Source organism: Prosopis cineraria, unplaced genomic scaffold (assembly GCF_029017545.1).
Source record: "Prosopis cineraria cultivar Desert tree isolate PC_DT_omini unplaced genomic scaffold, ASM2901754v1 PC10, whole genome shotgun sequence".
In the NCBI taxonomy this organism is placed as follows: Eukaryota; Viridiplantae; Streptophyta; class Magnoliopsida; order Fabales; family Fabaceae; genus Prosopis; species Prosopis cineraria.
In genome coordinates this window covers 16,325,187-16,339,363 of record NW_026555341.1, presented here as the reverse complement: position 1 = coordinate 16,339,363, position 14,177 = coordinate 16,325,187, and the positions used below count along the sequence as shown (strand labels likewise).

Genomic DNA, 14,177 nt, shown 5'->3' with positions numbered 1-14,177 from the left:
TCAAAAATTTTTGACATTAACTGGTCTAGTTTGGCCCACGGTATTTTTGGAGTTTTCTGGGTAAATTTTAAATTCCCCAGGAAAGAGAAACTCAGGGTCAACGCGCTTGTCCATTCCCATCTCGTTCACTTCCAAGTCTTCCCGGCTTCGTCCCCATCATCATCTTGATTGGTTATTATTTATTGCAAATTCAAAATATTTAATAAGGTTTTATCCGAACCACATAAAAGATATTGAACAATATTAATTAACCGCTTTCGTTGTCTTACTATAAAGATCCGATATACGATTGTTTTCAGTAATTTCTTATTCCACAGTAAATATTTGCGTATTAAACATATGAAAAAAAAGACCAGCATTGAAAAAAATTGTCCAATAAGATTTACTTCCTCCGACTTTAAATATAGAGTAACTTATGAAAGTTTTGCTTTATCTAAAATAATATGGGATAATATGTAATGTTTATATTTTCTCCCCTTGTCTACCCTTTTTTCATTTATTGTCGATTTAAATTTAGAATTTTCTTGCATTTGGCAGTTAATTTAAATCATTTATATGTTAGATTATTGAAGGATACAGAACAACAAAAATTGACACTTTTTTTTAAGGATATAAATTGCCACTCTTTCAGAAATATGAATTAATTAACATCATCTTTCATCTAGAAGGGGAGGAAGTATTTAAATATGTTTTTAGAGATTGATTCTATAAGTAAGGATTTAACTCATAATACACAAAGTGATGGATTCAGATTCAGATTTAAAAAATTTATTAATACAAATCTTTAAATCTTTTTATAAGTACTTTTTGATATGTAGCTAAACCCAACTCAAATAATTTTGGAAGAATAACAATTGAATTTTAAAGGAATGAATTAATAACATTTAAGCTTTGAAGTTTTTTTAAAAAATAACTTAAAAATTTTGATCTAGATAATTATAAATTCAGACATTATAATTCATTTCATAAAAACTTTTATCAAGAACTTAACTGCTATTAATTTATTCATTTGAAACCTAAGTATCATATTCATTATAAAGGTTAAAGTAGATATTTAATCATTTAACTTTATATAATGTTTTATTTTAATTCTTTAATTTTATAAAGTATCTTTTTAGTACTTTAAGCTTAACATTATTAATTTTAGCCTAATAAATTTTTACATTAAAATTTCAAATATCAATAAAATATTCTCAAATACTGACATATTAAGTTTTTAATTTTTTTAAAAATAATAAAAATTAACATTAAAAAATAATTATTTAAAACTAACAATATTAGAGTTAAAGGACTAAAAAGATACTTTATAAAATTAAAGTATTAGATTAAAATTTCACATAAAATTAGAATATTAAAAATATACTTTAGCCCATTATAAAAGAAAAAATTTCCCATGAATTGAAAAGTATCAGCAGAATTTAACTAAATCCTACTCCGACTTCAGCATCCGAAAACTAATAGATAAATTCTAAAGAAAAAAACAAACGAAAAAGAATAGAAAAGAAAAACTAACAGATAAAATCCTAAAACGACAGTAAAATACTAAAATGTAAATTCTGGGCCTTAAGCCCTAGCGACCTCCAACTAAGACCGAGTCATCATCTTCTTGAACTCCTCGAAATTCACGTTGCCGTCGCCGTCGTCGTCCACGGCTCTTATCATCCCCCGGCAGTCACTCAGGGAACACTCCAACCCTAACTTCCTCATCACCGAGTGCAACTCGATCGCCGAGATCAGTCCGTTCTTGTCCAGGTCATACAGATCAAAAGCGTCCCGGAGCTCCTTGGTGGCGTCGTCGCCGTCTTTAGCTCTGGCAGAAAAGAACTCGGCGAACTCCCTGAGGTCAATGAAGCCGTCGCCGTTCTTGTCAAATTCGCTCATAAAGCAGTCGACCTCGTCCGACGTCGTTTTGGTGCCCAACGTCTGAAGCATCTCCTTAATCTCGCCGGAGGAGATTTTGCCGTCGCCATTCTTGTCGAACTTGTTGAAAATCTGGCGCACCTCGTCGTCCATGATAACAGGAAAAGAATCGCTGAATTTCAAAAACTTTCCTCTTTGAACGAATCGAAATCAACAATTCAATATATATAATGATACATCTGGCCAAAAAAGAAAATCATACCAAATATTAAATTAAATTAATATATTTCAAGTAATCAATTCAAAATTTTCCAATTAAAACAATAAACATTGAAATAGAATCAAATTCTAAAGATAGTGTCAATGTAATTTGAATTGATAAATTTTAAAATTAATAGCTTTGATATTTTTTTTATTTTTTTTTGCCAACTAACAGCTTTGACATGTTTAAATTTTGTGGGGAAAAAAGATAATTTATTAATAATTAATAAAATTTATTAATTTAATTTTTAGCTAAAATATACATTTAATACTTTAACTTTAAAAAATATTTTATTTTAATCCTTTAATTTTATAAAATATCTTTTTAATCCTTTAATCTTAATAATGTTAGTTTTATCCCAATAAATTTTTATATTGAACTTTTAAATCTTAACTATATTTTTAAATGTTGATATATTAAAATTAATTTTTTTAAAATAACAATAATTAACATAAAAAATAATCATTTGAATCTAATGAGATTAAAAAGATAATTTATAAAATTAAATGATTAAATTAAAATTTTATATAAAGTTATATTAAAACTATACTTTAGTATTAATTTTTTTGTGAATAATTTATTAATTTAATTTACTGCTGAAGATTGACTGAGATTTGTTTTTACCTGATTGATTGACTGAGATTTTGTTTTTGACCTGGTTGATTGACTGAGATTTAATAGCTTTGATACTGAGTATCTCAAAATTTACTAGTCATTGAAGCAATAAATTAAAATTAAAATTTTTCAAAATCATGAAATGAATCTTTCACAATAAAACTTGGATAGTAATTTCGCCAAAAACAGTCCTGAGATTTTAGAATCGATCAAAAATTAAATGATCCAATGTAATATATTACATTAATTGTGATAAATAAATTGATTTTTCAAATTAAAAATGAATTAGGATTAATGACATGGAGGATGAGAAAGTAGGGGAGGACAAGGTAGAGTCAAAATGAAAAAGATTAAGGTCTTGTTTGTTTTCTATTTTTAAAAATTATTTTTTTTTAAAATTAAAAAATTTAATAACTTGTTTGGATAAATATTTTGCATATAATTATTTCTAAAGTTATTTTTATTTTTTTTTTTTTAAAAAAGAAACAACTTCAGGTTGTTTTCCTTTTATTTTTTTTCCTTTGTTTTCAAAATATACTACATTTAATTATTAAAAATTAAAGTCAGTTTGAATAATTTTTATCATGAATCATCATTGTTAACTGCCTACAATTATTACTATTAGCTTATTTTCTAATTCTGACATTTTTTAAATTAATATAATCAAACATATTTTCATTTTGTTTTGTTTTAAAAAATAATTTTGAAAACTGTATTACAAAACATTTTTTAAAGAAAAAAATGAGAATAAAAACTAAACAAGCCCTAAGAGTATAATTCTATATTAGTGTTATTCATTCCAAACCATTTCATCATTCACATTTCAAATACGCGGAGACAAAACATAAGTTTAGGTTCGACTGATAAAAGATTGAGGTTGGAAGGCCATCTCAAGTCATCTCTATAGTTTACAAATTCTTCATGACCATTTTATTCTATCTCATCATATTCGTTGAATAAAACTAATTATGAATTGATTTTAAATATAAGTAATTTTGTTATATGATATAATTGATTTATAAAATTAATTAGTAAGATTGATTTTAATTATAATTAAAAATAAAAATGAAAATTAAGTAAAGTCATGGTTTTGTGAAAATATATCCACGAACTCATATTATATACTAAAATCAATTATGAACTCATAAGCACATCCTCTCCTTATCTCTCTTTCTCTTTTTCCTCTCATCATCTCCACCCTTAAATAAAGAATGAATGGTTCAGATTTAATTATTTTATAAAAAATTATTATAATATTACATTAAAATAAATAAATAAATTTAAATTGTTCAAACTTGCACAGTTTATAACTAAAATAAATAAATATATAAAAATTAATGTATAAAATTTTTTAATAACAATATATAGTTGCTAATTGTTCAAGTCAAATTTTGATAGTTTAAATTTATTTATTTATATATGATATTATGATTAACTGCTTTAAAATCAAATGGCAAATTGACCTCTATAATATTCTTCTTGGACCCCAAATTTATTTTTGATGCAATATTCTTCTTCAACTTTTAAAAACAATGTAATGTGACCCTTACTTTTAACAAAAATTAACTTTAACTATTAATTGACTATAAAATGAGAAAAAAGTGTAACAACCCTAGAATTTTAAGTTAAAAAAATAATAATGATGATAAATTAAACATATAATAATTTGTATTGAGTATATTTTATTAATGTTTGGAATAACTATAATAAGGAGGAGTGTTGGTGTAGTGAAAGTGTACAAATAATGTAATAACCCAGAAGTTTAAATTAAAAATTAAAAATTATGATTGAGTATTTGATTATATTTTAATAATTCTTGGAGCAAATATATCAAGAGGGAATGTTGGTTTTGTGAAATTTGTGGTAAAAAATAAAATAAAATAAAAAATAATAATCTATAAGTTCCTTGATTTAAGCGGGGAAAAAATTTCTTACACATGAAAAGTTCATGAGTTTTGTCTTATTTTAGTTTTTAGGAAATTACTATTTTTATCAATTTAGGAAATTAAAACAAATAACATATATATATATATATATATATGTATATAAACATACACACGTGCAGAGGATGGCAGATTTTTCTTTCCTTCCTCTTCTCATTTTCTAGCATTGGCGAAGACACAAGGGATTCGAGAGAGCCCATCCACCACCTTTCTTCTTCCTCATTTCTACTCACCTGTCATCGGCCACCGGGGGAGTCACCGTCCATTCACTGTTGTGGATGTTCATGGAGCTTGCGATCTTCCTTCTTCTTTTTCATGGCCGTCGACTTCCTCCCTTGTGCAGCTTATCCATTAACCACTCTTTCTTCCATCTGGCGTCGGTGTCTGTAGGTGTGTGCTAGAGGCTTCATCTTCCTCCTCCATCCAAGCAGCTACGGGCGTGAGCTGTAGTATCCTTCCCCTGTATTGTGTTGCTGTGATTCACTGCTGTAGGAGTTTCGCCGGACACCCAGCTCCTTCCTCCCCTATTCACGCATCGATTTCCCATTTCTCTGCGTCTCTCGTCTCTTTTCTTCTCAGTCTTCGCTGTCACCTCTGTCACTCATCTAATCGCCGCCCACCATGGAGTATTCATTGTGGAGGCATGTGTGTCATCTCTTTGTTCGCTGTTCTATCTTCTCTGTTCGTTGAACCATTTTTCTTCGCCCTTCTCTGTGCTGATGGTGGCCATGGGAAGCTAGGGAGTTAGTGCATTAAGGAGTTTTGAGTTGCTGCTATTGGAGGTTTTTATCAGCCTTTTCTCTTTCTTTCTTCATTGCTGCAATAACCAGAATTCTTCCCTCCTCTGTTTAGCGCAAGTTTGGATTCTCCTTCCTTTCTCTGTCTTTAGTTGGCACTATGAGGTATAGAAGCTTCAAATCATTTTCTTTCTTCTTGTTCCGTGTATGTGTGTGTATGTGTTATGATGGAGATGGTGATTCTTCTTCTTGTCTGCTACTATAAATGTGGAGTAGGGATGATAATTTAAGTTGAAATTCTTAGTATTAAGGAAAAGATAATAATTGATAAGTATGAGTTTATGGGAGAAGATTTGTTGAGGTCTATATGTGGCTTGTGGCTTGGATAGAGAACTAAGGAAGGCATTATATTAATTTTTTCTCTCTTGTACTTAAAGTGTTTGATAGAGTGTTTGAGTGAAAATTTTTATATAAATGAGTGCTTAAATATGACCAAGTTAATCCTAGTTAAATTTTAACGTTTAGGTCGCTTGGTTTTTCGTTAATATATGAACTTGTTAATATGTATTTTGTGAGTATGTTTATGTGGCTGGGATTGTAAATTTTTCTTTGTTATTTGTTCTGATCTTGTGTATACTTGAATTACAAGAGGATTTGAATACAATAAAGGTTGTTTGGCTTGAGTTTTTCCCCCTTGAAATTAAGTTGATTCTTATTGTAGAGTTTAATTGACAAAATAAGTTAATTATTTTCTATGATGAAGCTTGGGAAAATCACGGAGTTGGCTTAATGGTGTATAGGTTAGAATTTGAACACGTTAGGTGAAATTTTGAAATTTTTAGATTAGTTTGGGTCTTGAGGCACAAGGGAACGAGGAAGAAATTTGTTATACTTGATGACGTTTATGATATTGAATTAAAGGGGTCATAAGATCAGCTGTGATTGTGTAAGGTAAGAAATTATACTGTTTTGAATAAAGCGTATTTTGTGAAAAATTATTGAAAAGCCTTGAGGATAAATCATTTATTGGTTATTAAGGGAACGAGGCATGGTCAAGATGAATACATCATTATAGGTGGGAGAAATTAACAAAAAGAATATAAATTTTAAATATAGATGGTGGGTTAAAGACAAAGAAGGATTGAGGATTTTAAATATGTTTTAGATCGTATATTGGGTTCATGACTATCAGTTGAAAATATATAAATTGGAGTTTTTATTAAAGAAAGTTGTTTGTTCTTCTTGTCTAGGTAATAACATGGCTAAAGGGAAATGGAGAGGTATTTAGAAGGAACATATTATTATTTTGGGAGTTATCAGATAAGTGAATAGCGTACCAATGACTCTATGAAAATTCATTTTCATGAAATATTGATTTTCCATATTCATGTGTCATCTCTTTTATCAATATATTTTTCTCTCACTAGAACAAATGATAAACTGCTTTAATTAATTTATTTATTTATCTATTTTTGTTCATAATTTTAATTTTATTACCAATTGTCATACATGAAAATATTTTTTTATTATGTTATATTTTATAGAAACAGTTGGATTTATCTTTCAATTGAACATCTAAAAGTATCCACTATATTGGAAACGTTGATTTTATGTTTAAAAAATGATCAACTATCATGATTTATGCATAGGATATATGTACACACATAGATGAATTCATTTATACTGAGCATGATAAGAAATATTGGAAAGAGATAATATATTAATTTTATTGACCCATGCATATTTGATTCAAAAATGTAGGATTCAATTAGAATGCCGGCTGCTAATGGTAGTATCGTTAGCCCTTGACCCGCCATAATACACCTATCTAGCAGGGTGCTTAAAAGATGTTAGCCCTGTGTGATAGCCAACACATGTGGAATTAGAACTAGTAATTCGGGTGGGCCAAGCTTATTTAGATTGGGCTTAAAGTATCCTACCTCTTTTAAAAAGCTCATATAGTCAAGCCCGACCCTAACACCTTTGGGCTTCGGGTTGACCCAAATACTCAAAACTTTTTAAAAGTATTTTTTCTTTATTTTTTGAACTAATTTTAATTTTTAAATAATTCTATTAAGTGTAAAATATTATCTTAATTTTAAAAGAATAAAATAAAAAATAACTTATCAACTTTGTACTTAAGTAGCTCTATCATTATTTTGTTGTATTATATATAATTTATTTATGAATATTTTCTTTACTTGTAAATTAATGTTTTAGTTGTTTAAATATTGCCCTTATCATAGTCATATATAAATATTTTATATATTTTAATTAAATTAAATTATTTTAATTATAATTAAGTTGATCTCAATTCAATTACAATTAGACTACTAACTTAAAATTATTATCCTGATTAGTTTAAATTTTTTAATAACTTTCAGGTAAATTGTAATTTTCATTTTTATGTATATAAAAAAAACTACCATCATTATATTATATAAAAAAATTATTTAATTATGAGTAAAATATTATTTTTTTGAAATTATTTTTCTTTAACTTTTTATATTGTTTGACTCTTATATAAGGGATTCTTACTCTAGTTTACTCTTAATTTTTAACCAAATCTAGTATGGATAATAACCAAGTAATTATTCAAGAATATTATTCTATTTATTATGTTTATTTAGTAGTAGAGTTGGAAATTTGTACATGCCTAAATTTTATTTTTAAAATTATTTTTAATTTAAAATTAAGATACTTAATTTATAAAAAATAAAAAATTATTTTTTATATGCAAGTGATTTATTTTAAATATTATTTTGAGATATTTTATTGATTAAAAATAATAAAAAGATGAAATATAACTATTTTTAATTTTTTTAAAAAATAACTACATTAAAACGCTTATATATATAGTAAGTATTTTGGTATAAAATGATATAAAACTTAAAAAATTAATATTTATCATATTTTATATATTTTTAAAAAAATTATTTTTTCATTTAGGTATTTGGGCCAAGCTCGAACCTGATCGGGCTTGGCCCAAATTTCCTCAAGCCTATGCGGGTGGCTCGAATAGGCCCGAACAATAAACAATTAATATTTTTTGGGCTTGGTCCTAAATTTTTCGGGCTAGTTCAAGCTGGCCCGTTGGGCTTGGCTCAAATTACCGACTCTACATGAAATGGAGGGATGGTTATTCATGAGCATGGTACTCACACTTGTTTTTGTGTATGTTGTGCTTGCCCTTGTTTTCATGGCTTTAAGCCGTACTTGTTACTTACTCTCGTGAACTGTGTGTCCATGCTTGATTAGTTAATTATCCTTGTAGACATTGTATTCATACTTATTATTCGTTCTAATTAAGTCTTGCTAAAATTGAGTTTTGAAACTTTCTGTTTATTTAAAATTGGTTTTTTAAATAAATTTCTCTTTCATCATACATGGATTTTATATATCTAGCTAATTTATTTATTTATTTATTTATTGTTAGTGCATTGTGTAAAGGATATTATAGTCTAGCAATAAAACTTGAATTTCTAATATTCTTTATCTAAATTCACACATTCATGCTTTACACATATACATAGTTGTTGGTTTATGATATATTTATTTATGCTATATTTAATAATTATTTTATTTAATTTAGAATTGTCTCATTGATGTTTTTTTTCCAATTAATTTTCCTTCAACTCAAACTTGGGATGTTATTTACTAGAAATTATTTTTTTTGGTCTCAGATACATTAGCCGGAGCTATACCTTCTTCTGATCATTAAGGGAAAATGGTAGTTCAAGTTTCTTCTAATGTAAATTTCATATCCATGTATTATGTTTTGTAAGCATTGTGTAGGTGCTCCACATAGGCTATGGTTAGGATCTTTATTTTGTTAAATACTTTGTTTGTTGGCTAGAAGTAGCTGATCTCTTAGTTGATGTAATATTTGTTTGAAAATTTGTATAGCAAAATTTTGGGAGACCCTATTCATAGAGAAGATTCTTCTAGAATTCCTACAAATATATATACACACACACATACATATATATATTGAGGTTTTATTAAAATGAAAAAGTATAAAAAAAATAGGAAATTACATAAATTAGGCTAAAGGGATGTGTGTTTAAATGCATATCATGTGTTGGTCACTCTTATATTTTCAAGGTGTGACAAAAATACTTTTAAAATTACATAAAATAACAAAAAATTTACAGTAAAAGACTCAAAAACTACAAATAAGGACCCAAGAAAATTTCATTGGCCTTTTTTCTTTTTTGTAATTTTTTATGTCCTTTTCTATTAGAATTTTGTCAATTAATGATCAAAGTTAACTTTTGTTAATAGTACGGGTTAAATTGTACCAAAAATGAGTTTAAAATTTCAAACATTCTTGGATTTATAGTTTAAGAGTCAATTTGCTCTTTTAGCCAATTTTTTTTATAAAACAATGAAATTTGAACCATTCATGTTTTCAAATAAAGATGGAGATGGGATGATAGAAGAAGAAACGAAGAAAAAAGATGTGGAGAGGATCCAGACCCAACCCACATTGATGTAGCCACTCTCCTTATGCCCAATGACTAATTAGGTCTATTTTTAATTTATAAGTTCAAGTTTATCACAACATCACATGATCAAGAACAAAAATTGTAATTATTAGTTTTTGAAGGAAATACATAATAAACCAATATTCTAAAATAAATGGAGCTTGGGTTGGGGTTATACCAAATCCGAAAGAGAGAAGAGCGTATATAAGAAAAGATATTTTGTTCTAGGGTGAGTTTCTCTATCAGTCAACCATAATTACAATGTAAGAAGCTGCCACAAAATAGAAAATTGTATTGTGGTAAATCTATCTCATTTTGAGAGGATGATTGCGATACAATATTCCTCATTAATGTGAAAATAAAGTTCTTTGATTTGGATTCTATCAAGAATTAATTCTCAATTAATTATTGATTCATGAAATATCATTAAAACATAACATTAATTTGATATAATATCCTATTCCCAATTAAGGCCATATATGATAATCCAACAGTTTTTATTTACTTAAAAGGTACTCCCTCTGTTAAAAAATATAAGGCAATTTTTTGAATTAAGATGCTTAAAAAAATAAGGCAATCTGGGTCATTCAACATAAAATTAATGAGGTATTTTCAAAAAATACCCTTAATTAAGTTCACAATTAATAAGGTTTTCTAACTCATACATGCTATTATTCAATTAAAAATATTTTATAATATTAAATGGAGGGAATATAAAATACAATTACATAGTTTAATCATATTAAATAAAATTTAGCAGTTGAAAGATACTCCATCCATCTAAAATTATAAGATAATTTGAGATAAAATTATGCATACCAATAAAGCTTAATAATTATACTTTAAAAATTTTCTTTTCAAAAACAAAATTATAAAGTATAAAATTTTAAAAATGCCCCTAAACATTTAATTATTATACTATAATCAATTCAATTCTCGTTCCACTTGAAGGGTAATATTAAAAGAGTATTATTAATGAAACCTTATTTTTATCAAATCGTCTCATATTTTAGGATGATGAAATATTTTTAAAATTGTTTTATAATTTGGAATAGAGGTAGTATTTATTAGTGATTTTTTTACCAACTATTACTCCATTTTTTATATAGAAGAAACTACCATGTTTCTCTTTATTTTTATTTGTAAGAAAAATTACAATTTCCAATAAGCACTTATCATTAGAAAAATTTATTTCATTAATTATAAGGATAATTTAATCCTCTTTTTATTTTTAGACATAATTATTATATTTAACCAACTTTATTAATTGTGTGGGTTAGTTATTTTATTTTATATTCAGAAACAAAAGGAGTATTGATTAGTGATTACTTTATGCATGGCTAAAAACTGATGATGTTGATTAATTTAAGACATTAAGCACGATTTCACGTACCCAAAATAAAATAGTAAATGAGCACTGAACTTAACCAATTAGAAATGCCAACCACACTAAAGAGAGGTGAATCAAAAGTTTGCAAAAATGTTGGTTCTTTTTAAACTTTCTCAAAAAAGATGAAAAGAAAAACAGAGCACAGTAAGATACATTTGAGTGAATTTGAATTCAAAACTTGTTTTCAAGGAAGACTTAATTTTACAAGGTAGTCGTGCTAGGTATTAAACTTATATTTGAGCTTCATATATGGCCTTGACTTGAATGAGTTGCCATGTTTATTGTATTAAGTGGTGTTTCTAAATGTGAATTGAAGCATGCATTAGAACTTGAATGGTGCCATTGGTTCATAATTCTTCAATTAGTTCTTGAATCTTTTATGAATGACTTGTGTTTGTTGAATACATTGAATGTTAAATGTAACATATTCTTGAATGTTCAAGCTGTCATCTATGTATATATGTATGTACAGTGTAAGTTTACTGCTGAGATTCTTAGGAACTGATCATTTTCCTTTATGATTGCCAACATTCTGGGTGCAAGCTCAAAGAGGAAGAAGGGTAACGAAATTGTTCCATAGTAGGCCAAGTGATTTTTTGTTTGTGCCACGTGTTTTGTATTAGTCTCGGGATTGACATGCAACTTGATAAAAACCCCATATTTTGTTATGAGTGATTGTGCACATTTTATGTTTTTTTTTTTTGTGTCAGGCATACTTTATGCTTATTAAATGCTAAAGAAGTTACATTATGAAGCTGTACATGAACTGTATACTAAAACCATGCATTTATGTTATCATGTTATATATATATATGCATGGGTAACTTTGATGTATATACTTTGGTAGCTTATGGTTAAACCGCGAAAGATAGTCTTTTGAACTTGATCAGGTTATGATATGGGACAACAAGTTATAGTTTATTAACCAAGGAAAAAATCTCTTAATGCCAGGAAAGGAAGCCCTATATAGCTAAATGATCAAAAGTTGTGAAGTATGAAGTATGCGTGCAAAAACAGAGTAGTATTGGGGGAAATGATAAATTGTATTGATTCGGTGATTTCCTTGGCTTATCTTTTTCATGTGGAGCATATTTATCTTCAAAATTTAATGTATTTTGTGAGATATGATCAAAATAATGATCAAAGATCAAAACAAATTTTTTGTACACAATCCATATCTCACTGCTCAATTTTAGTTAATTAATCTAAGTTAGTGAATTCAAATTACTTACCTTTGAAAAGATCTAAATCAGTGAGGAATTTTTTTATTTATATTTTTTGGTGGGTGATGATTTTTCTCATCATATGATATATCTTTAGTTCTCTATCATGAAATTTAAATGAAAAAATAAGATATTAAAACAATATAAATTTATGAAAAAACTAATGTTTACAAAAATAACTTTAACTTGTGTGTTGAATACATCTTTAGTTTCAGCATTTAGTTGCTTGTCTATGGGACAAAACTAGTAGACCTCATAAAAATTAGGGCAGACAACACAAAGGGAGAAATGGTAACTACAACATATAAGAATGGTAATTAATGCATGAAAACATGAAAATGTTTACCAAATTGAATATATATACATGAATATAACCAACTTGCCTTTTAAGAACCAAGGCAAGATGACATGGCAATTTTATTTTTGCAATAGTGTTGCCCACATATCTCATCCTATCATTGATATCATTGTGAGCTGATGTCAAAGAAGTTGGACACAAAGATCCAAATTAATTTTTTGCAATCCAATGCAGAGATTACTAAGAATCTATTAGTAGAAGGATATAAAAATTAGTTCATATAAATTAAAATAAATAAAAATGGGACAGAATATGGATAATAAATTTACAAGATAGATATGATGACCCATGATATGTCTAGCTCATTCATCAACAATAATTCCGAGATATCTTGCAAAAGTATGTGACTTATCTATACCCACGATTCCTTTAAGCATAGTCAAATTGATAGGTTTCATCATTGCTGTGACAAATTCATATTATTGTGGTAGACAAGGATATTCCTTATTAGCATTAGGATCCTAACAAAACATCAAACAAATACAAGTTATATAAGTAATTAAGAAATAAAATCAAAGAATAATGAGGTGTTTTTTTACCATAAGAATTGTCATCTCTATGTTTACAAGTCTTTGCGTTCGGCTTAAGAATAACCTCAATTGTCATCTTGACTTAATCATCAGGAATATTCATATCATGGATTGTTTACTTGAGCATGTATGCCTAAGCTACACTAACAATTTCTTTCTAGGTTTCTCCAAATAAAGAAAACAAGGAGCTTCCTCTATTAAGGGACTAGATGCATATGCTGCCGTCTCTAGTGAATTACAATTATTTTTAGTGTTTCAAAGCATTAGGAAAGTCTGGAGAAATAAGTAAAAAATTAAACAAAAAAAATAGACAAAACTAAATATTAAACTAAATAAAATTAATTGAAAATTTAGGGCCTCTATTGACCAGTTCCCTACCCAACTGTCATATTAGAAACCATGGATATGAACTCATCAAGAAGTTTCTCATAGAACAACACACAATCCTACTCGTACTCTTGACAAACTTCCTCCTAAACCTTAGCTAGAAGCTCATCAAGCTCATCTCTAGATATAACCCTTAACAAGCTTCATGGTGTTGGTTTGAAATACTGCTTGAGACTGAGACCTTTTCCTACCTGTCTAACATAACCAAGATATTATGGCTTTTCAATTATTGTTGCCAAGATTTGCATTCTTCCACTTGAATGAAATGAACCTTAGGAAACTTGTTCCCTAAGTAAATCCTACAATGTATAATTAATAAATTTATCTCAAAAGGAAAGTAATCTAAAATTCATTTTAATTCATTTAGTATAATTACTTACAATCC

General features: G+C 27.6%; 1 protein-coding gene across 1 annotated transcript; it reads right to left on the bottom strand.

Moving 5' to 3' along the window:
- Positions 1 to 1,386: 1,386 nt before the first annotated feature.
- Positions 1,387 to 2,036, bottom strand: LOC129321432 (probable calcium-binding protein CML23). Its single transcript, XM_054967193.1, has one exon. It carries the CDS (start codon positions 2,011 to 2,013, stop codon positions 1,585 to 1,587), a length of 429 nt encoding a protein of 142 aa, XP_054823168.1. The 5' UTR covers positions 2,014 to 2,036; the 3' UTR covers positions 1,387 to 1,584.
- Positions 2,037 to 14,177: the final 12,141 nt, after the last annotated feature.